We start from the raw sequence: 23,898 nt of genomic DNA, 5'->3' as shown, positions 1-23,898 counted from the left end.
CGAATCAGTCTCCAGGGCCGAACGGCCTACTCATGGTCCTATTGCTTATGGTCATATGCAGTAATCGATGTAACTGTAGGAGTCTGTAATTTGTAAAAGTCAGTATTCAGGCTTAACGCTTGTTACATTGTTGGATTGCAATAATATGCTAATGAAGGATGATGAAATGACTGTTCCCATTGGTTAAAATAAGATCCTGGAATATTTCGACTCGCTTCGTGAAAGGAGCACCAATCAGAAACAAAGGAGTGTAAATCAACCAATACAAACCTACAGCAGGCTGATCCCAGCAGAAGATATAAAAGGAAGAACGGCAGTTGTGACTGGTTAGTTGATGTTTATACTTTGAGAATGTCAGGTCGTGGTAAAACTGGAGGTAAAGGTCGAGCAAAGGCTAAGACCCGTTCCTCCCGAGCCGGTCTTCAGTTTCCAGTTGGTCGTATCCACCGCCTTCTACGGAAGGGGCATTATGCTGAGCGGGTCGGGGCTGGGGCCCCTGTTTACTTGGCTGCCGTCCTCGAGTACCTAACCGCCGAGATCCTTGAGTTGGCTGGTAACGCGGCCAGGGACAACAAGAAAACTCGTATTATTCCCCGCCACTTGCAGCTCGCCATCCGCAATGACGAGGAGCTCAACAAACTGCTCGGAGGAGTCACTATTGCCCAGGGCGGCGTCCTGCCCAACATCCAGGCAGTGCTGCTGCCCAAGAAAACAGGGCACCCCAGCAAGGTCTACGCCTGAAGTGGAGACGGGATAAGGGGAAATCAAAACTGCCACAGAAAACAAAGGCTCTTTTCAGAGCCACCTACTTCTTCCCGAAAGACCTTAAACTTAATACAATCTTCGACATGTTTCTTGGATATGTTTCCATTACAGTGCAATATTTGAAAGTCATTTTAAAATCTATTTATAGATTTTACAAACGCAAGGATAACAAATGCTGCAGGGCGGTGGCTGTCACGTTCAATTATGACTTGATGTGACCTAAGGACGAAAAAAAATAATTAGAAAGCAAATTTGTCAAAAAGTAACCAGATTAAAAAATAAAATTTTAAGATCGTATCATGAAAACATGAGTGCGGTTGTCTCAATGTTCGAAGGTCAAGACAATTTCCTATGTTGCTTTGTTTTCAAAGGAGCATCGTTAAGGGTCCGCTAGTAACGGTTAATTTCATCAAAATAAACCTTTCCACTGTCCTGGAATAGAGTAGTGGGGAAAGGTTAATAGTTTTGAGTCTGATGTGACTTCTGTCTTCCACCGCTGGTGCCAGCGAGTTTCTCCAGCACTTTGTTTTTATTTCCAATTCCCCACATCCTGCGGTGTATTTCCCCAAATAATTTATTCGAGACTCCCACTGGGTTCTCAGTGAAGCAAACAAATAACCCTCAAAGAATTGGGAGAGTTTCTGTGCAACGGGATTGTTCACAAATTCTGAAGAAACTTTAGAGGACCATGTATGATATGAAACACATTGTCCAGATGACAAGCACTCGTAGTTCTTTTATTTTACCGTATGATATGGTGCTTGGCTTATGTAGGTAATTAGTTTTCTCCCAGAGGATACAGAAACGAAACATATTCGGGGTGACTGGACGTTTCAGACGGTTACAAACCGTTGGGTCGTGCTGATAATTTGAAAATTCAAGTCTCCCTCGCGCAATGAGACCGTTTCAGGTGATTTGCATAATACGGCTCAGCTCCGACCTAGAGCCAGCCAATCACAATCCTGACACCCATCCAATGAACGTGTACCTCTGCTGACCAATCGGGATACCGAATTTCTAGCAAATCAGGAGGCTGCATTCTCCACCAATCAATGATAGGAGCCGCGCGGGGCGGGGCTCATCTGGAAGACTCCCAAAGTATTCGGGCTCTATTCCTCTCACATAAACACCAGGAAAAGCCGAAAACGCACTCACGTTAAAGGAGAAATGCAAAAGGAATTCAACGGGCAGAGATTTACATATTAATCAATCAAAACTTACACCTCCATTCTAACTGATTAATAGCCATCTCGGTTTGGTCTTTGATCTTTTGCTATAAATTCTGTGTCCTAGGTATTCTCTCTCTCACTCGCTGCCTGGGGAAGGAGCGGGGCTCCGAAAGCTTGCGATTTCCTATTTGACCACAATCAGTGTGTGATTTTTGACTTTGCCCACCCCAGTCAAACATCGGCATCTCCACATCAGGATTAAAACCAAAACAACATGCACCAAAGAATTGCGATTTCCCGCAATGACCGTACATGGTCTTAACAAGCCGCTGATATTATATTAATAGTGGCTGAACTGTTCTGTGGCATCCCTTGTTTAAAATCGCAACAGAAGAAAGAGGGTATTCGGCCCGCCGTGCCCGTGCCGTCTCTTCGAAAGAACATTTTGTGCTCTTCTTATCTCAGGTCGACTACTGAATTCCCTTGTGGAAAACTTCGACTGAGGCTGCCGTCCCCTCAGTTTCAAGCACTGACATTCAATGTTTCCCACCCGTCCATTCTCCTTTCAAAATTCAAGCTGGGATAAAGAGGGGAGTAGGAGTGAAGCAGCTTCATCTGTTCTTTTGCCTTAGTTTTCAAACGGTCTTTTTTTTTTGTTTTGCAAAGGAACACCAGAATCAAAGCATTCTGTGCTTCTTAGACGTCACCCAATCGTAAAGTCAAACAGCATGGAAACAGACCCTGAGGTCCAACCAGTCCACACCGAACATAATCCCAAACTAAACTAGTCCCAGCTGCCTGCACTTGGCCAACATCCCTCCAAATTCATGTATTTATCCAAATATCTTTTAAACTTTGTAACTGTATCCACATCTGCCAGTTTCTCTAGTAATTCATTCCCACACGAATCATTGCCTGGTAAAAATATAGTTGGCCTCGTGTTCTTTCTTTTCATCTTTCTCCTCTCACCTTAAAATGTGCCCACTAATTTTGAACTCCCCCATCTAGAGAAAACACTCTTACTATTCACCTTATTTATCTCCGTCATGATTTCATAAACCTCTAGAAGATCACCCCTCAACCTCCTAAGCTCCAGTGTTAAAAAAAAAGTCTTTCCAATCTATTTTTACAATACTCAAAATCTCCATTCCCGGCAACATCCTGGTGAATATTGTTTGAACCATCTTCAGTTTAATACAGTCCTTACTGTAACATGACGGCCAGAACTGTAGACATTCCGCTAGAAGAGGCCTTACCAATGTCCTGTACAATCTCAACATTACATCCCATCTCCTATACTCAAAGATCTGAGCAATGAAAGCAACCCTTCGATTGATAGACATCATGCTCAAGAATTCCAATTACACTCTGATTATAATAGTTTCTTCATTGCAGATGAAAAACAACAAAAGGTGAACACAGCTGTGAGTTTGAAATAGAACATGCTCTGTAGTTTTGATGCTGCCAAATAAAGCTGGAAATGAAGCATGAAGAGGAAATTGTTATTTTCTCTCCTTCATATTAAGTTCCAATTTTCTTGCTGATTCATACTGAAAGCTGTAAGAACAAAAAACAGCTTTGGCTACACCATATTGCAAAGATTTATGCTCTGTACTGCCAAGCAACTATTTATTCAGAAACGCTGTACCTGTGGCATCATTGACCCATTACAACACAGAACAACACAATTCCTCCCATTAAGTCAGGACTGGCTCTTACATAGACTTCTCCAAATGGTCCAACCCTTTGTTCCCTTCCATCATCCCACCCCTCAGCCCCATATATAGTGCAAAATGCCTTACTTTGAATTTCTATCTAATTCTCCTTTGCAAGTTATCATTGAGTTTGCTTCCACCATCATTTTACACGCCACAGGATAACGAAAAGCAGAATGGGGTTTTAGGTTACTGGCAGTGTAATCCCTTCCTTTGCCAGTCACTTTACAACATTACAATCCAAAGCTGTGCAGGTCAGGTGAATTGGCCATGCTAAATTGCCATAGTGTTAGGTGCATTAGTCAGAGGGAAATGGGACTGGGTGGGTTACTCTTCAGAGGGTCGGTGTGGACTGGTTGGGCCAAAGGGCCTGTTTCCACACTGTAGGGAATCTAATCTAAAAACAAATTGAGGAGAAAGTGGGAGAATAGGGTTGAGGAACCTATCAGGCATGATTAAATGGTGGAGCTGACTAGATGGGCTGAATGGCCTAATTTCTGCTCCTATGTCTTTGGAAATGTTTCAGATAGGAACACAATACATTCTGGACCCTTTTCTTTTAACTCGATCACCATAACTTCAAAACATTAGATTTTAAAAAATAATAACCTTGATTCATTGTCTCTATATCCACCTTGTTTTCTGTGGTTGAACAGCACATGGTATGTCATCTGGGATTGAATTGAATGTTTATTTGATTAAATGTTTGCATTGACAGGAGTTAGGCATCATATTCCTGTCTTCTAATACGATTTGTCCCAACAATTGATCATTGACATTCATTGTCATTACCATCACTGAATCTCCCCTGTCAACATCCTGTGGGCTATCATTGACCAGAGTGGGAACAGAGTAGATAGAGGGGAGCTATTCCTGCTGATAAAGAACAAGAGGATATAGATTTAGAGTGATGTGCAAATGAAACAAGGATGATCTGATAAAAAAAAACCTTTACAAATTAAATAGGGTCTGGAATGCACTGTCTGGAAACATGGTGGAGGCAGGTTCAATTGAGGGACAATCCAGAGACACATCTGATAATCCTTTGGAGAAAAGTGGTGTGGAGGAATAGGGGAGATTGGAACCAGGTAACAGAACTAGTGCAAGGCTGAATTGTCTCCTTCCTTATTCAGTGACTGGTGTGGAAACTAAACAACTCATTGGGAGATCCACAAATATCCCATCCTCAGTAATATAAGAGCCCAACACACAAGTGCAAAAGGTAAGGATGGACATTCACAGCTAGCTTCAGCTAGAAGTGCCAAGTGGAAGATCCTTCTTAGCCTCCTCCCAGTGCTCCCCAGCATTATAAATACTAGCTTTCGACCAATTCAATTCACTCCAATTTACCCATGAGTGGTGAAAATCCATTGTTTTCTTGTCATGACATTTTCTCGTCTGGAGTTTGCTGCCAATGCCAAATATAGATTAATTGAAATGAAATTTATCTTAATTGTCTTCAGTAAAGTATTGAATTGTTTTGATTTCATTTGCATCTTCAACAATTCCTTCAAGATCGGAGGCACTGGATACTGCAAATTATACCGATTTGGAAGAACACAAAGGCATTTTACACTTATGTGAGGAATAAGAGAATGGTCAAAGAAAGAGTAGGGCCGATCAGGGATAGCATAGGGAACTTGTATGTGGAGTCTGAGGAAGGAGGGGAGGCCCGAAATGAGTTTTTTGCTTCTGTCTTTACGAAAGAAACAAACTTTGTAGTGAATGAAACCTTTGAAGAGCAGGTGTGCATGCTGGAATGGATAGAGATAGAGGAAGCTGATGTGCTGAAAATTTTGTCAAACATTAAGATTGACAAGTCACCAGGCCCGGACCAGATTTGTCCTCGGCTGCATTGGGAAATGAGAAATGCAATTGCTTCACCACTTGCGAAGATCTTTTCATCCTCGCTCTCCACTGGAGTCGTACCTTAGGACTGGAGAGAGGCAAATGTAATTCCTCTCTTCAAGAAAGGAAATAGGGAAATTCCCGGCAATTACAGACCAGTAAGTCTCGCGTCTTCATCTGTAAGATGTTAGAAAGGATTCTGAGAGATAGGATTTATGACCATCTGGAAGAGTATGGTTTGATTAAATGCAGTCAGCACGGCTTTGTGAGGGGCAGGTCATGCCTCACAAATCTTATTGAGTTCTTTGAGGATGTGACTAGAAAAGTTAATGAGGGTCGAGCTGTGGATGTGGTGTATATGGACTTCAGCAAGGCATTTGATAAAGTTCCCCATGGTAGGCTCATTCAGAGGGTCAGGAGCAATGAGATACAGGGGAACTTAGCTGTCTGGATACAGAAGTGGCTGGTTGACAGAAGACAGCGAGTGGTAGTAGAAGGAAAATATTCTGCCTGAAAGTCTGTGGTGAGTGGTGTTCCACAGGGCTCTGACCTTGGGCCTCTACTGTTTGTAATTTTTATTAATGACTTGGATGAGGCGATTGAAGGATGAGTTAGCAAGTTTGCAGATGACACAAAGGTTGGAGATGTTGTTGATAGTATAGAGGGCTGTTGTAGGCTGCAGCGTGACATTGACAGGATGTAGAGATGGGCTGAGAGGTGGCAGATGGAGTTCAACCTGGATAAATGCGAGGTGATGCACTTTGGAAGGTCGAATTTTAAAACTGAGTACAGGATTAAGGATAGGATACTTGGCAGTGTGGAGGAACAGAGGGATCTTGGTGTGCAGGTACATAGATCCCTTAAAATGGCCACCCATGTGGACAGGGTTGTTAAGAAAGCATATGGTATTTTGGATATCATTAACAGGGGGATTGAGTTTAAGAGCAGTGAGAGCTTGTTGCAGCTCTATAAAACTTTGGTTAGACCGCACTTGGAATACTGCGTCCAGTTCTGGTCGCCCTATTATAAGAAAGATGTGGATGCTTTGGGGAGGGTTCAGAGAAGGTTTACCAGGATGCTGCCTGGACTGGAGGGCTTATCTTATGAAGAGAGGTTGACTGAGCTTGGACTTTTTTCATTGGAGAAAAGGAGGAGGAAAGGGGACCTAATTGAGGTGTACAAGATAATGAAAGGCATAGATAGAGTCAATAGCCAGAGACTATTTCCCAGGGCAGAAATGGCTAACACGAGGGGTCATAGTTTTAAGCTGGGTGGAGGAAAGTATAGAGGGGATGTCAGAGGCGGGTTCTTTACACAGAGAGTTGTGAGAGCATGGAATGCGTTGCCAGCAGCAGTTGTGAAAGCGAGGTCATTGGGGACATTTAAGAGACTGCTGGACATGCATATGGTCACAGAAATTTGAGGGTGCATACATGAGGATCAATGGTCAGCACAACATCGTGGGCTGAAGGGCTGTTCTGTGCTGTACTGTTCTATGTTCTAACTCCACTAGCCCAAGCTCTTCTAGTTCAATTACAATACTGGCATCTACCCGAAATGTGGAAAATTCTCAGTTATGATCTGTATGCAAAAAGCAAGGCAAATCCAACCCAGCCAATTATCATCCCATCAGTCTACTCTCAATCATCAGTAAAGTGATGGAAGGGGTCATTAACAGTGCTATCAAGCAGCACCCATTCATCAATAAACTGCCCAGTGCCACCCTGTTTGGGTTCTGCCAGGATCACTCAGCTACTGACCTCATTAGAACCTTGGTTCAATCATGGACAAAAGAGCTGAATTCCAGAGGTAAGGTGAGAATGACAGCCCTTGACACCAAGACTGCATTCGACCGAGAGTTGCATCAAGGAGCCCTGGCAAAACCAGAATTAATGAGTATCGAGTGCAAGCTCTCTGCTAGTTGGAGTCATATATAGCATAAAGAAAGTTGGTCATACTTGTTGGAGGTCAGTCGTCTCAGCTCCAGGGCATCTCTGCAGGAGTCCCTCAGGCTAGTGTCCTAGGCCCAAACATCTTCAGCTGCTTCATCAATGTCCATTGCTCCATCATAAGGTCAGAAGTGGGGATGTTCACCAATGATCGCACAATATTCAGCACCATTCGCGTCTCCTCAGATACTAAAGCAGCCCATGTTCAAATGCAACAAGTTCAATAACCAATTTTGGGCTGATAATTGGCAGTAATATTCATGGCACAGCCCTGAAGAAGGGTTATGTCTGAAACGATGACTCTCTTGCTCCTCAGATGCTGCCTGACATGCTGTGCCTTTTCCAGCACCTACACTTCCTCAACCCCTACACTCATGCCACACAAATGCCAGGCAATGACTACATCTAACAAGAGTGAACCTAACCTGAGGTATATAGATAGGGTGGATAGCAAGAAGCTTTTTCCCAGACTGGGGGACTCAATTACTAGGGGTCACAAGTTCAATGTGAAAGAGCCAGAGGGTGTTGGGTGCCTGGAATGCATTGCCAGCGGATGTGGTAGAGGTGGGCATGATACCATCATTTAAGATGTATCTAGATTGATACATGAATGGCAGGGAGCAGAGGGATACAGTTGAGATAGAGGATCTGGATTGGTGCAGGCTTGGAGGCCTGAAGGGCCTCTTCCTGTGCTGTAACTTTCTTTGTTTTTGTTCTTTAACCACTGCTGCTTAACATTCAATAGCATTACTATCGCTGGATTCCCTACTGTCAACATTCTGGGGGTTACCTTTGACCAGACACTGAATTGGGCTCACCAGAATAACACAGCAGCAACAAGAGCAGGTCAGAGGCTCAGAATCCTGCAGTAATTAACTCACCTCCTGACTCCCTAGAGCATGATCACCATCTACAAAGCACAAGCCCTGATTATAGTGCTGTACGTTTTTTGAAATGGGACTTTAAACATTGTTCCTGTATCACCACTTGGGTAAATGTGAAATGTATTGTATTATTTAAAGATGATCAGGGAATTTTCTTCTGTCCCAACCATTTATCGCCCCAACCAAGACTGACAACATGGCCATGTGTGTTACATTGCTAGTTGTGTGATATTGCTGTATAATAAAAATGGCTGCATCGTTTCCCTACATGGCAACAGTGATCACACCTCAAAAGCACAATTCAAACCTCTTATTTACATATGACCAATTTCAAAACAATTTTACACCCATGAGTGGTGAAATCCATTGTTTTCTTGTCATTGCATTTTCTCGTCTGGAGTTTGATGCCAGTGTCAAATATAGATTAATTGAAATGAAATTTATCTTAATAGAGTACTGTGTTGAGTGGGATATTGAATTATTTTGATTTCATTTTCATGTTCAATAATTCCTTCATATAACATTTGCTTGCCAAAAATTTGTTTCTTTTCCAGGTAGGGTATTTAAAACAATCTAGGATCGCACAGGACAGACAAATTTGATTTTAGTTTAATTGTGGATACTAATTAACAAATGATCAAAAACATATTGTCTGTAGGCACAAGGGAGTGAGATACATAAAGAGACGGTAAAGGACAGTATTGCGGTTCAATTTGAAATCGGCGGACTTCGAAAGTGGAGACACGTGACCTATTCGTGATGAGGGGGGGTGGTCTCGCGGCCTTCCTTCGTTCTTCACCCAGGTCCGCTGATACGGTATAATAGAAAGGGCCGAAAGCTGTTTGCCGGTAATTGTCTTTACGCGATTGGTGTGTCATGTCGGGCAGAGGGAAAGGTGGTAAGGGTTTGGGCAAGGGCGGAGCGAAGCGGCACCGCAAAGTTCTGCGGGACAACATCCAAGGAATCACTAAACCCGCTATTCGGCGCCTGGCTCGCCGGGGTGGTGTCAAACGCATCTCGGGCCTCATATACGAGGAGGTGCGTGGGGTGTTGAAGGTGTTCCTGGAGAATGTCATTAGGGATTCGGTCACGTACACGGAACATGCCAAGCGCAAGACTGTTACCGCGATGGACGTCGTGTATGCGCTGAAGCGCCAAGGTCGGACGCTGTACGGCTTCGGTGGTTGAAGATAGTCTCTGAGTGGAAACGTGACTTGTAAACCAAAGGTTCTTTTAAGAACCACCAAAAGGTCCTTAACGGCGTAGAACCGCCCAAAGCGAGTCTCTCGGTGTTTGTGGGTGGGTTTTCAACGATACAATTTAAGAATTGCGGACGCTCGAGATCAGAAGCCTCAGGTTTGGAGCGTCCATTAGAGAAAGATGGACCAGTGCACTCAAAAAGTTAGCTCTTTGGCCCCACAGATGCAGCCAGACATTGGCTTACAGTTTTTTTTTGCTTTATTATATAAGCGAAGTTCACTGCCCTAAATTTCGATCCACAATTTCTTTGGTCATTCTATACGGAATTTATTTGACGTGGATTTCCCTAAATAATGCACCCCGTGGTGCGGCCATCAAAATCATAGCGTTAGTTTATTTGGGGATTAATTGTTGCCTTTCACTTTCTTTCATATAAACATGTCCATCCTTTTGGTCACTTTTCCCTACTTCATCCTCCTTCCTATTTGCCCTGAATAATGGCGAGCAACTTCAGGCAATCTCAGAATTATTTTCCCCAGAGGGAGTCGCTGAACGTAACGCAAGGCTGAGTTAGCTGTTTGATGGAGAAAAGCGAGTATTCTGCTCTAATTTCAATTTTACCACATTACTTGAGATGTAATTGAGAAGGTGCAAAGCGAATTTATTACAACATTTCTGTTCCGAGCCTGCCCTGGCATTTAATTAGATCATCAACTTCAATGTCTTTTTCCCACACATTCTCCATATCCTCAATGCCGTCAGTGTCCAGAAATCTATTGTTTACTGTCTTCAGCTAACTCGAGAATTCAGCTTTCAGTCCTCTGGGGTAGAGAATTCCAAAGAATCACAACCCTCTGAGTTAACAAATTCCTCCTTGTCTCAATCTTCTAAACCCTGGAAAATAAAGCTTCAATCTCTCCTAATAAACAAACCCCTCTTATTGCAGGGATCAGTCTGGTGAGCATCAATTACACTCTGGATTAGTGATGCTGGAAAAGCACAGCAGTTCAGGCAGCATCTGAGGAGCAGGAAAATCAACGTTTGGGCAAAAGCCCTTCATCAATTACACTGTCTATGGCAAGTATATCCCTCCTCAGATATGGGAACTCAAACTGTACTGCAGGCAATATTCCAGGTGAAGTCTCACCAAGGCTTTGTACAATTGCAGCAAGACATCTTTAATTCTAATCTCAAATCCCTTTAAAATGAACGCAACATGCCACCTCTCTTCTTAACTGTTTGCCGCATCTGCATACTTACTCATGGAAGATTCCTAACCCTTCACCATTTAAAAAAAATATTCGGCCTTTCAGATTTTTCTACCAAAGTAAATAATGTCACATTTATTTCTATTACATTTGCAACGTTCTAGCCCATTACCTGAGGCTGTCAATACTTTTAAGACGTCCTGGTGACATGCTTTCCCAGCTAATTCAATATCATCTGCAAATTTGGGAATATTAATATTAGTCCAAATATAGATTGTGAACAGTTGTGGCCAAGCAATGACTCATGTGGTAACCCAGTTTTATCCTGAGGACTCGCATTTTATGCTGCAGAGACCATCATTATTTTACTTTCAGTTTTATTCTCTCTTTTTGGTTTGAGGCTGTGAGTTGAAACTATGAACTGAACTTTGAACAACATCTTGTTTTAAAAAAAATGTTTTCTTTTGACAAATGACCTGGAAGGATAATACACTGTACGGGCAACTGTAGATGAATTGACACTGAACTGTTGCTATGCTCAGGGCTGGTTGGATGTTGACTCTCAGTCAAGGGGGGACCAGTACTAACCAGCCAACTGCAGAGAATGTTGGTTGAAGCAAAGAACCATTCTGACTGGGCTTTTGCCAAGAACCAGTGAAATTTTTGTAGTCTGTGTTCTTTTATTTCTCTTTTCCTCTCTCTCTCTGTCTCTCTCTCTCCAGTTATCGAATTATTGAATGTTCTGTGAAAATAATCCCACCTTGTAGGAAATAATTAAATATTTCTGGACGTTTGCTGAAACCATTGGATTTGGAATGAAACAAGGTATACAATTCTACTTGCCTGTGAACAATCCAATATCCAAGGATTTCATGAAAGCCTGGTATCCATTTTTTGGAAGTGTTTATTGAACTAGCAAATTACAATTCTTTTATTTTCTGTCTATTTATCCATTAACTATCTCTGGCTATCTGCCTGTACATGAATGGAGATTATGAGCAAAAATAATTGGGCTTTAAAATGTAAATATTAAATAAATTACCCTGTTGTCTATCTGTAATCTGCTAAAAGTACACAATTAATTATAAATTGTTATTTTTATCTTTAAATTATGGGCTTGGTGACCAAGATTTGATATTTATAAGGTTTAGTTAGGAACAAGGTCAAATTTAGGGTCACTGAATGTTTCATTTCAGTGTGTTGTGAATCCAGTGATGGTGAAGCTGATTTGCTTTGGTAAGCTATCCCTAAGCCAGAAGCCTTTCCAGTCCAGAGATTTATAAAACTTCAATCCAGTTAGCTTTTCAAATACAGTCTTAATAATACAGGTTTCACTAGTTCCTTGGTACGTCTAGGACACATTTTGTACTTTCTTCAATGAATACAGGCACAAAATATCACAATTTCCTTGTTCTTCATGGTAAATTATCCTACCTTCACCTGTAATGGTCATACATTTCTCTCAGTTAACTTTTTCTTTTTCATATACCGAAAGAAACTTTTTAAAGACCACTGTTAAGTTTCTCACTAGCGTGTTTCTGTTCTTTCTCATTTTCTCGGTCTTTCTTTACCTGGTTCAAAATTGCTCCCTGTCCTGAGGCTTACTTATTTTTCCCAGCATCTTTATAAACCACTTCCTTTAATCTCAGACACAGAGTCGCAGAGATGTACAGCATGGAAACAGACCCTTTGGTCCAACTTGTCCATGCCGAACCAGATATCCCAATCCAATCTAGTCCCATTTGCCAGCTCCCGGCCCATATCCCTCTAAACCCTTTGTATTCATCTACCGATTGAGGTGCCTTTTAAATGTTGCAATTGTATCAGCCTCATTCATTAGCCATGGTTGATTTAGATATTTGTGTGTTTGAAGAATGCCTATCTGTTATAAACGATGTATCTTTTCAAATGCTAGCTATTGCCTGTCTACTGGCATAGCTTTTGGTGATTTGCCCAATCACCATAGCCAATTTGTCACTCATACCCTCTTAGTTTCCTTTACTCAAATTTCAAACTCTCCTTTCAGGATGAACTACGCCACAGTCAGATGTCACAGGGTCCATTGTAGCAATGCTACTAATTAGACTTTCTCATTGCATAGTACTAAATCTAAAGTAGCCCAATCTCTAATTGATTGTGTTATGTTGAAGTTCAACTGAGGATTTGTGGATGCTGTTAATTGCACATTTGTCAGTGAACATTCCCACTTTTGAACTTATGATGGAGGGAAGGGCATTGATGAAGCAGCTGGAAATGGCTTGACCTGGAATATTTCACTGAAGAACTGGGCCCTTGTAATGCAGTGGCAGTGTCTGTACCTCTTGACCAGGAGACTGAGATTCAAGCCCCACCTCCTCTAGATGTATGTCATAACATTCCTGAACTGATCACGTAGAAAATGTTTACCTTGAAGAACTCCTTACAGACATGTCCTGGGATTCAGACGCCAGACCACCAACAACCATACCATTTTCCCTTTGTGCCATATCTAATGAGTGGAATGTTTGCTTTTTGATTCCCATTGATCCCAGTTTTTCCAGGCTCCTTAATGTCATACTTGATCAAATGTGACCATGATATCAAGTGCATTCACTCTCACCTCACCCCTAGTTTCATTTTAGATTCGTTGTGAGTGGTGTCTGGAGATTTATGGTGTTTACATGCACTTAAATAAAATCCTTGAAATCAGTGAGGTGAATAGTTCCATGCAGTAGAAAAATTGTGTAGATAAGAAATTAGATGTTCAATGACACTGCAAATGGGGACTGCTCTGCTTCAAATAGCAACAGGCAGGTTCATTCAGGGAGAAAGTGTTGATAACAACTATGTGCAATTAATTTAACTTTCTCAACAACCAAGGTGGAAGAAGTCCTAAGTAGACAATAAGTTGGAAATAAAAATGTATGAGAACCAAAGGCTTTTGAGGTGTCAGAGGAAGATATTCAAAAAGGCTGTGAAAGGTGTGTTGAAGGAGCCAGCTAAGGAGTTAGCAGCTCGGTTATCAATCATGGGAAGAGGCATTTACTAAACAAATAATGAGTAAACATTAAAGTTGGCTGCAAATGTAATAGTCACACTAACTGCAAGGTGCTTTCAAGTGTCCTTCACAGAGCTCTGAATATCTGTAAGGTTGTTGTTGAGAGAACAAGGGTTGAATATTTATTTCTGATGTTTACAATGAGACCATTTCAACCATTTCCTGCATAGTGTAATGTAGGTTATTTTGCTTAAGAAACATTTAAAGTTCTTCTGTTAAAAGTACATTGACAGCTTCTTGTGAATATTCTCCACCTGGCTTCCGGTCTGCCTTCAGCCTCTTGTTAGCTTTCTGTGAAATTCCACATTTACAGGAGGGATCACAGAAACACACACACACACACAGCCCACACACACACACACACTCAGACATACTCACACAAACAGACACATTCACACAAACACACCCCACACACATACACACACACAAACACACACATACACACACTTTTGACTGTGAGAGCACAGCCTTTCAAACAAATGTCAGACCATAAACAAACAAGACTAAAGGGTTTTTTTGACAGGCAAGAGCAGGACCAAGGAAGGAGCATGTGGAAGGAGCTGGGTAGTATTGACTGGGAAAGGAGTCTAGTAGGAAAGACAATGGAACAGCAATGGCAGGGAGTTTCTGGGAATAATCCAGGACACATAGCAGAGGAAAAACAAGTATGGTACAGGGAGGATGAGACAACCATGGCTGACTAGAGAAGTCAAGGATAGTATAAAAGCACGAGAGAAAGCATTTAACATGGGGAGGTACAGTGGGAAACCAGAGGAGTGGGAAGCTTACAAAGATCAAAAGAGGACAACAAAAAAAAGGACAGAGAAGATTAAACATGAGGTAAGCGAGCCAGTAATATAAAGGAAGACTGTAAGAGTTTGTTTAGATCTATAAAGGGCAAAAGAGAGGCAAAAGTGGACTTTGGATCACTGGAAAACGACACTAGAGAGATAGTAGTCAGGAACATAGAAATGTTTGAGGAATTGAAGAATTATCTTGCATCAGTCTTCATGGTGGAAGGCACCAGTAATATCCCAAACATTCAAGAGAGTGAGAAGGTGGAGCTGAGTATGGTGGCCATCACCAAGGGGTTTAAAAACCCTGAGTGGTGTGAAAGTGAATAAATAACCTGGATCAGATGGTCTACACCCCAGGGTTGTAAGGGATTTAGCTGAAGCGATCGTGGAGGCGTGAGTGGTGATCTCTCAGGAATCGCTAGAATCAGGGAAAGGGTCCCAGAGGACTGGAAAATTGCTAACTTGACATCCCGTTTAAAAAGGGATTAAGGCAAAAAACTACAAGCAGGTTAGATCAAGGAGAGCCAATCGATGTTATCAACCTGGACTTCAAGAGGGCCTTTCACAAGGTGCCACACAGGAGGCTACTAAATAAGGTAAAGGCCCATGGTGTCAGAGGCAAGGTGCTAGCATGGAGAGATGCTTGGCTGTCTGGCAGAAAGCAGAGAGTGGGGATAAAAGGGTCCTTCTCAGAATGACAGCCAGTGACAAGCAGTTATCCACAAGGTTCAGTGTTGGAACCACAACTTTTCACTTTATACATTAACGAGCTCGATGAGGGCATTCTGGGAAAGTTTGCAGATGGTACAAAGACAGGTAGAGTGACAGGAAGCATCGTGGAGGCAGGGAGGGTGCAGAAGGATTTGGACAGGTTAGGAGAGTGGGCAAAGAAATGGCAGATGGAGTACAACATGGGAAGATGTGAGGTCATGCACTTTGGTAAGAATAACAGAGACATGGTCTATTTTCTAAATGGGGAGAACATTCAGAAGTCTGAAGTACAGAGACTTGGGAGCTCTACTCTAGGATTCTCTCAAAGTAAACTTGCAGTTTGAGTCAGTAGTTAGGAAGGTAAATGCAATGTTGCTATTTATTTTGAGAGGACTTGAATATAGAAACGGGTGTATTGAAGCTTTATAAGAATCTGGTCAGACCACATTCGGAGTTTTATGCACAGTTTTGGGTCTTATATCTCAGGAAGAATGTACTGGCCCTAGAGCATGTCCAGAGGAGGTTCACAAAAGCTTAACATATGAGGAATGTCTGAGGAGTTTAGAGGGATGAGGGGGGTTCGAATTGAAACATACAGAATACTGAATGGTTTGGACAGAGTGGATGTTGGGAAGAAGTTTCCATTAATAGGAGGGTCTAGGACCCAAGGACACAGCCTCGCAGTAAAGGGAAGACCCTTTTAGAAAGGAGAGAAGTAGAAACTTCTTCAATCAGAGAGTGGGGAATCTATAGAATTCATTGCCACAGAAGGCTGTGGAGGCCCGGTCATTGAGTATACTTAAGACGGAGGTAAGAGAGGTTCTTGGGTATCAAGGGTAACAGGGAGAAAGTGTGAGAATGGGATTGAGAAACCTTTCAGCTATTCCAGGTGGCTCAGTGGTTAGCACTGCTGCCTCACAGGACCAGGACTCAGGTTCGATTCCATCCTTGGGCGGCTGTCTGTGTGGAGTTTGCACATTCTTCCCGTGTCTGCATGGGTTTCCTTCAGCTGCTCTGGTTTCTTCCCACAGTACAAAGATGTGCAGGTCAGGTGAATTGGCCATGTTACAATTGCCCATAGTGTTAGGTGAGTTAGTTGGAGGGAAAGTGGGTCTGGGTTATTCTTCAGGAGGTTGGTGTGGACTGGTTGGGCCAAAGGGCCTGCTTCCACACTGTAGGAAAACTAATCAGTGATTGAATGGCCTAATTTCTGCTCCCATGTCTTATCATTGCCACTTCAGTCCCCACCTCCTCTTCCTTCCCCCAGGAAATTTCTTCCAAGGTCATCTCTATCCACGGCAGACCTGCCCTTTCACACCCTCTCGTTACTTGGTTAAGATAAAGATCGAAACAAAGACAATCATTTTGCATTAAGAAATGCTCAGTGAGACCTGTCTAGGCTTTAGAGCTGAACCTTCCAGGTCCCTGGTCATTCAAGTTTCCAGCCTCTACAATACCTTCCCCAAATGTTTCTAAATTTTGAAAAATGTGATGCTGGAAAAACACAGCAGGCCAGGCAGCTCATTCCTGAAGAAGGGCTTATGCCAGAAACGTCGATTCTCCTGCTCCTCAGATGCTGCCTGACCTGTGTTTTTCCAGCATCATATTTTTCACCTCTAGTCTCCAGCATCTGCAGTCCTCACTTTCTCCCTGTTTCTAAATTTTGTCAATTCTTATACTATTCATTGTTTCTCTCTCTACAAAATTAAAAACCACACAACACCAGGTTACAGTCCAACAGGGTTGTTTGGAAGCACTAGCTTTCGGAGCGCTGCTCCTTCATCAGGTGGTTGTGGAGTAGAAGTTCGTCAAACACTGAATTTATAGCAAAAGTCTAATGTGATGTAACTGACATTACATATTGAAAAAGACCTGGGTTGTCTGGTAAGTCTCTCATCTTTTAGAATGGGCGTGTTGGTTTCAGCTATAGCGTCGTAGAGATGTACAGCACGGAAACAGACCCTTCGGTCCAACCCGTCCATGCCGACCAGATATCCCAACCCAATCTGGTCCCACCTGCCAGCGCCCAGCCCATATCCCTCCAAACTCTTCCTATTCATATACCCATCCAAATGCCTGTTAAATGTTGCAATTGTACCAGCCTCCACCACATCCTCTGGCAGCTCATTCCATACACACACCACCCTCTGTATGAAAAAGTTGCCCCTTAGGTTTCTCTTATCTTCCCCTCTCACCCTAAACCTATGCCCTCTAGTTCTGGACTCCCCGACCCCAGGGAAAAGACTTGGTCTATTTATCCTATCCATGCCCCTTATAATTTTGTAAACCTCTATAAGGTCACCCCTCAGCCTCTGATGCTCCAGGGAAAACAGCCCCAGCCTGTTCAGCCTCTCCCTGTAGCTCAGATCCTCCAACCCTGGCAACATCCTTGTAAATCTTTTCTGAACCCTTTCAAGTTTCACAACGTCTTTCCAGTAGGAAGGAGACCAGAATTGCACCCAATATTCCAGAAGTTGTTTCATAGACAAATTGCCGAACTCCCTGCTAATTTACATCCTCAGGTGAACTTTAACGATCGGTGCCACGTCGGCCCGTGTTTTCTCTCTACAGGTTCTCATCCCCCGGTTGTAGCTTTTCTTTCACGACCATGTTTTGGGTGGCTCTGAAAAGAGCCTTTTGTTTTGGTGTTGATCCGTCTCCGCTCCTTTGCGCTTCTACCTCCGCTTCTTCCCCGCCGCCCGTTTGGGGGTTTTTCTGGGCTTGGCCGCCGTCCTCTTCCGGGGATTCTTGGCCGCCGCTTTCTTGGTTCGTTTAGCCGCCGCCGCTCTCTTCGGAGCCGCTTTCTTTTTGGTTGCTCTTTCCTTGGGGCGGACCTGAGCTTCTCCTTCCTCCCGTTGTCCCTCTGCCACCTCCTCCGCCGCCTCCTGCTGCTTCTGTTCCGGCTGCACGGTGGCCGAGGTACCGGCCCCGGTGTCCGCCGCCGAACCCCCCTTGCCCGGGCCACCCTTCTCCATCGGTTCGTAGCCCGCGGCCGAGATAGTTTTCTTCAGGGCACCGCCGAGCTTGGCGGCCGCCTGGCGCTCCTTGACAGCGGCCACGGCCTCCAGGATCTGCTCGGCCGCCGCCGCGGTGGTAGCGCCGCCGCCGCCTTTCTGCAGCCGGTGGGCGGCCTTCTTCTTACCGGCGGCCGGGACTGCAGCAGACTCCGGAACAGCTGCTGCCGCTGCCGCCGCCCCGGGTACGTCACCTCTAACGGGCACCGCCTCTGCCATCGGACACGATTCCACGCCCGTCGCACGCCAACAACTGGCGGAGCCACGGCACCGCCGCTCCATATAAAGAGAGGGAGCGGACGGCGTGGAGACAACTGCTGGTAGGCCACGCCCCCCACCCTGACACGGGGCGCCCCACCCACTGTAGCTAGGCCACACCCACCCACCTCGCCTCCACTAGGCCACGCCCACCCACCGACTCTCCTGCGATAGAGACTCACCAGCCTCAGAGAGGCGGGCCATCAACAGCTTCTCTGTATCTGCCCCTTGGCTGCCTGTCATGTTTGTTTTTCAAATGTCTGACTCTTGTTCTATCTGTCCCTTGACCGTTTATTAACTGCCTGTCTACCTTTATGTACAGAATCATAGAACCTCTGCAGTATAGAAGCAGGCCACTCAGCCCATCGGGTCCACACCAACCCTCTGAAGAACATCCAACCCAGAGTCCCCATCCCACTCTGTCCCTGTAACCCTGCACTTCCCATGGCTAACCCCACCCCACCCCCCTCCACATCGTTGGACTGTTCCTTCCCCTTACTCTGGGAGGATTCTCGTTTTTCTGGGACGATTCTTGTTGTTCTGAAAGTCTCTCCTTGTTCTGGAAAGCTCTCCTTATCCTCGAAGGCTCATGTCGTTTTGTTTTATCAATCTGTCTGTTCATTGTTGTCGATTCGGGCGGCACGGTGGCACAGTGGCCCTACTGCCTCACAGCACCAATCGACCTGGGTTCAATTCTCACCTCAGGTGACTGACTGTGTGGAGTTTGCACATTCTCCCCGTGTCTGTGTGGGGTTCCTCTGGGTGCTCTGGTTTCCTTCCAAAGATGTGTATGTCAGGTGAATTGGCCATGCTAAATTGCCCATAGTATTGGGTTGTGCTTCGGCGGGTCGGTGTGGACTTGTTGGGCCAAAGGGCCTGTTTCCACACTGTAAAGTAATTTAATTGTCTCTGTCTATTATCCATCTGTCTCTTAACTGATGCTTGTGTGTCTGTTGTCTGTTTCTTGTAAATATAATGACTACCTGTATATTGTCTGTTCGTTGTTTGTATATCTATTGTCAGTTTCTTGAATATCTGTCAATTGTTTCTTTCTTGTATGTCTGTCTATTGTTTGTTTCTTGTATATCTGCGTAATGTTTGTTTCTTGTTTATTGTCTGTTCTTTTTTTCCCTATATCTGTCTGTTACTGTTTGTGTCTTGTATATCTGTCCATTATTTATTGGTTCCTCCTGTTTATTATCTGCCTGTCTTCTTGTAACAGGGTCAGTATGTTAGTTAACAAATGGTCAAGAAACCTGCACAACTCAGACTGTCAAACAGGGGTAAGCTGTTCAGACCCAGAAAAGACAGTCGAGGAGCTGTTTCACCTTTAAAGCACCAGGCGTGGTGCAAAGCCTCCAGAATTTGGTGAACAAGGACACTGCTTCCCTAAGGTTTGTTTTTTTGCTTCAATGTTCTATTACAAACCGGTTGCACTTTTCAGAAAATAAATCTGAGTATCTTTCCTCCTGTATGTTTTCCTTTCGCCTCTTCATGGTGCATCAGGTCTTTGGGACTAATGACACCACACTTGCTCAGTCTCCCTGAGGTTGATAACTATTTTCCCAATTATCAATAATCTCAAATTCTGCAACATGACCAGCGTTTATCACTGGAGTCAGGAATCTCAGAATCAATCTGGATGAGAACCTGGCATTTTGCCTGTTCCTCCACCTTGTAAGGACATTCATGCCGCTTGGTCAGTGTAGGTTACAGATCTCTTATAGCCCATGTTAGCATGAAATAAAAAATGTCCGTACTGACAATCTTTATAGAGTAACTCACTAACACACGTTTACTGACTTACACAGGCGGGGAACAGAAAGAAAGAGATTGTAATATTATAAACCGAGGGGAGGGAAAGAGAAGCTAACAGTCACTTTTTATTTGCAGGAAGAGCAGGGTTTGGGAAATAAAGACTAAACACCAGAAATGAAGGGGGAAAGGGAGGACTATAAACTGGAGAGGAGGGTAAAGATTGGCAGGGGTTCTTTTTTTATCTGTTGGTGAAGTAGATACTTAATGACATGGCCATGGCAAACTGGATTTTTGAGGACTATTCAGATTGTTATGAAGTAACTCCACAAAGGCTGGTGTCTGGTCACCAAGTCACCCTTCATTCAGGTGGAGAGTCCTGGATACTAATTCCATTTCCTCAGAGCCAGCTCTCAGAGTGAACACAAGCTCTGACCCTCGTGTTTATTTATTATGTTGCGTGCGTGCAGCAAGGGTTCTTGTACTTTGTAAAAACAGAGAAAGTATCGAGGAATGTATAAATTTTGGGAACAAAGTAGAAATAACTGAAAAAGCTCAGCTGGTCTGGCAGCATCTGTGCGGAGAGAAGTCACAGTTAACATTTTGGACAGAAGTGGGTACTGCAGATGCTGGAGATTAGAGTCAACATTAGAGTGGGTGCTGGAAAAGCACAGCAGGTCAGTCAGCATCCGAGGACTAGGAAACCAAAAATCAACGTTTCAGGCAAAAAATCTTCAGCTGAAGCCCACTGAAGATGTTATCTAGTATGGTGATGAAACGTCAGGAAATGAACCTCCAGCTCAGCGAGCAAACCTGAGCTACAAATCTTCTCAAAACTCGTTAATACCTTCAATAGACAATAGGTACAGGAGTAGGCCATTCTGCCCTTCGAGTCTGCACCACCATTCAATATGATCATGGCTGATCATCCTTAATCAGTATCCTGTTCCTGCCTTATATCCATAACCCTTGATTCCACTATCTTTGTGAGCTCTATCCAACTCTTTCTTAAATGAATCCAGAGACTGGGCCTCCACTGCCCTCTGGGGATGAGCATTTCACACAGCCACCACTCTCTAGGTGAAGAAGTTTCTCCTCATCTCCATCCTAAATGGTCTACCCCGTATTTTTAAGCTGTGTCCTCTGGTTCGGCACTCACCCATCAGCGGAAACATGTTTCCTGCCTCCAGAGTGTCCAATCCTTTAATAATCTTATATGTCTCAATCAGATCCCCTCTCAGTCTTCTAAACTCAAGGGTATACAAGCCCAGTCGCTCCAGTCTTTCAGCGTAAGGTAGTCCCACCATTCCAGTAATTGAACCTACGCTGCACTCCCTCAATAACCAGAATGTCTTTCCTCAAATTTGGAGACCAGAACTATACACAGTACTCCAGGTGTGGTCTCACCAGGACCCTGTACAGCTGCAGAAGAACCTCTTTGCTTCTATAACTCAATCCTTCATCAAGGTAACGTTTTGGGTCGAGTGAGAGAAACGTTCATTGATGCATCTCTCCACACAGGTACTTGCTCAAGTGTCTTCGACCAATTTCTGGACTTCGTTCCCCAAAACTTAACGCGTTTTAGTCCCTAACCTCACCCTCGCCCCTCCCCTCCCCTCCACTAACCCAGCGTCCGCCGTGCTTTCGGCTCGCAAGTAAACGTCGGGTCTGCAGATGCTGGAAACCAGAGTTTAGACCAGAGGTGCGGTGCTAGTCCGGCAGCATCCGAATCAACGTCGACGTTCCGGCTCCTCGGCTGCTGCCTGACCTGCTGTACACCCACTCCGATCTAAAACAACAAATAAACACCGGGGTCTGCCCGGAGGGTGCTCGCCGCTTTCGTGGAGGCGGGTTTGGTGGCTCTGAAAAGAGCCTTTTGGTTTTTGAGTTGTTTGTGTGTGTGTGGGGGGGGGGGTGAGTGTGTGGGGGGGGTGAGTGTGTGGGTGAGTGTGTGTGTGTGTGTGGGGGGGGTGAGTGTGTGTGGGTGAGTGTGTGTGTGGGTGGGGGGGGGGTGAGTGTGTGTGGGTGAGTGTGTGAGTGGGGGGGTGAGTGTGTGTGGGTGAGTGTGTGTGTGGGTGAGTGTGTGTGTGGGTGGGGGGGTGAGTGTGTGTTGTGCGGGGGCGCCCGTTTGGGTTGTGGGGTTGGGATGGTGCTGGCGCGGCTCCGGGTTCGCGGAGATGCCAGCGAAGGCGGCTTTATTTCCTGCGCCTTTGGTTTTTGGTTTTCCTGGAGGTGGCGGTGGCGGTGGTTGTGGTTGTTTTGTCGCCCGCTCCCCTCTTGCCCCTCGCTCGGGGGTTGGCGGGTTTCCCCGCCTTCATCTTCCTCCGGGGGCAGCCGTCGCTGCTGCTCGAGGTCGTGGTGGCGGTGGTGGCCGGGGATTTCCTCCTCTTGGTGGCGGCGGCCCGCCGGCCTTTGCCTCTGGTGCCCGTTTGCCTTTGCTGCTGCTGCTGCTGCTGCTTCGGTCTCCGGCTGAGCCGCAGGCAGCCGCCCGCCTCCCCTCTCCCTCCTCGGGTCCCCCGTCCTGGAGCCCGGCCCCGGGTCCGCACCAGCGAGCCGTTGCGGACCAGGTCGCCGACCGCCGTGCGGAGCTGCGATTTATTCTTCTCCACGTCGTAGCCGCTGGAGAGCAGGGCCTCCCGGAGGGAGGTGAGGGACACGCCGCCCGGCTGCATCCGGGCCGACAGCGCCTGCAGAATCAGGTCGTTGATGCCCTGCGTCCGGCGGCGCCTCCTCCGCCGCCCCCGCTGCAGGTGCTCGGGCAGCGGAAGCGGCGGCAGGTTGCCCTGTGTCTGCGCCCTCTTCTTTTTCTTGCGCCGCTTCCTGCCCGCTCCCCCGCAGCCGCCCGTGCCCCTCCTCCTCTTCTTCCGCTGCTGCTGCTGCTGCGGGCCGCCGGTGGTCACCATCCGGCGGCGGCGGGGATTCCGAAACAGCAGCGGTCCGGGGGCACCCCTTCGGTAAATCAGCGCAGCCCCAGACGCGGCTGCGGAGTAAAGGGGGCGGCCGCCGGTGCCGGCATTTTCAAGGCTTAAGGCGGACCGTGGAGGGTGGATGTGGTTGGGGAGGGGAGGAAAAAAAAGAGGACACGAAAGGATGCCAGCCAATCGGAAGACACGGCGACCGGCAGCCGCCCAATCGCAACACGCCGCCAGGGGGGGGACATGCCCATATTCCCCAATTCGTGAGGGTCACACCCACTTCCCACTCGGCACGCCCATGTTTTTCGAGGGACACGCCCATTTCCATCACACGTTCAGCACGTGACAGTCACAGAGCTGTACAGCATGGAAACAGACCCTCAGCTACTACCCGTCCATACTGACCAGTTATCCTAAATTAATCTAGTCCAATTTGCCAGCACTTTGCCCATATCCCTCTAAGCCCTTTCTATTCATATACCCATCCAGATGCCTTTTAAATGCTGTAATTGTATCAGCCTCCACCACATCCTCTGGCAGCTCATTCATACAAGTACCACCCTCTGCGTGAGAAAGTTGCCCCTTAGGTATACACACACACACAGCATTGCTCTTTTGTGAAAGGCACTGTATGTAATGAAGGACCTTGCCCTTATACACTTAAGTCCTGCCC

At 45.4% G+C, this 23,898-nt stretch overlaps 3 protein-coding genes across 3 annotated transcripts; 2 read left to right on the top strand and 1 right to left on the bottom strand.

Moving 5' to 3' along the window:
- The first annotated feature begins 351 nt into the window (after positions 1 to 351).
- LOC140454980 (histone H2A-like) lies at positions 352 to 1,029 on the top strand. Its single transcript, XM_072549655.1, has one exon. The coding sequence runs from the start codon at positions 352 to 354 to the stop codon at positions 739 to 741; it is 390 nt and encodes a 129-aa protein (XP_072405756.1). The 3' UTR covers positions 742 to 1,029.
- An 8,177-nt stretch (positions 1,030 to 9,206) lies between these two features.
- Positions 9,207 to 9,528, top strand: LOC140454979 (histone H4-like). Its single transcript, XM_072549654.1, has one exon. It carries the CDS (start codon positions 9,207 to 9,209, stop codon positions 9,516 to 9,518), a length of 312 nt encoding a protein of 103 aa, XP_072405755.1. The 3' UTR covers positions 9,519 to 9,528.
- Positions 9,529 to 13,409: 3,881 nt separating this feature from the next.
- On the bottom strand, positions 13,410 to 23,340 carry LOC140455080 (uncharacterized). Its single transcript, XM_072549745.1, has 2 exons — positions 22,519 to 23,340; positions 13,410 to 18,550 (listed from the first exon to the last, which is right to left on the bottom strand). Exons 1-2 carry the CDS (start codon positions 23,211 to 23,213, stop codon positions 17,959 to 17,961), a joined length of 1,287 nt encoding a protein of 428 aa, XP_072405846.1. The 5' UTR covers positions 23,214 to 23,340; the 3' UTR covers positions 13,410 to 17,958.
- Between the last annotated feature and the right edge of the window lie 558 nt (positions 23,341 to 23,898).

The sequence above is a fragment of the Chiloscyllium punctatum genome, chromosome 30, assembly GCF_047496795.1.
Source record: "Chiloscyllium punctatum isolate Juve2018m chromosome 30, sChiPun1.3, whole genome shotgun sequence".
Taxonomy (NCBI): domain Eukaryota; kingdom Metazoa; phylum Chordata; class Chondrichthyes; order Orectolobiformes; family Hemiscylliidae; genus Chiloscyllium; species Chiloscyllium punctatum.
The sequence above is the reverse complement of the archived record's forward strand: the minus strand, read 5'-3'. Positions and strand labels throughout refer to the sequence as shown.

What these genes read in the sequence shown, in the direction of transcription:
- LOC140454980 (XM_072549655.1), top strand. Translation starts at nt 352, where the DNA reads ATGTCAGGTCGTGGTAAAACTGGAGGTAAAGGTCGAGCAAAGGCTAAG.
- LOC140454979 (XM_072549654.1), top strand. Translation starts at nt 9,207, where the DNA reads ATGTCGGGCAGAGGGAAAGGTGGTAAGGGTTTGGGCAAGGGCGGAGCG.
- LOC140455080 (XM_072549745.1), bottom strand. Translation starts at nt 23,213, where the DNA reads ATGGTGACCACCGGCGGCCCGCAGCAGCAGCAGCAGCGGAAGAAGAGG. An exon ending in AGGAAAACCAAAAACCAAAG is followed by an intron (nt 18,551 to 22,518) that starts GCGCAGGAAATA and finishes TGGCTCCGCCAG; the next exon opens with TTGTTGGCGTGCGACGGGCG.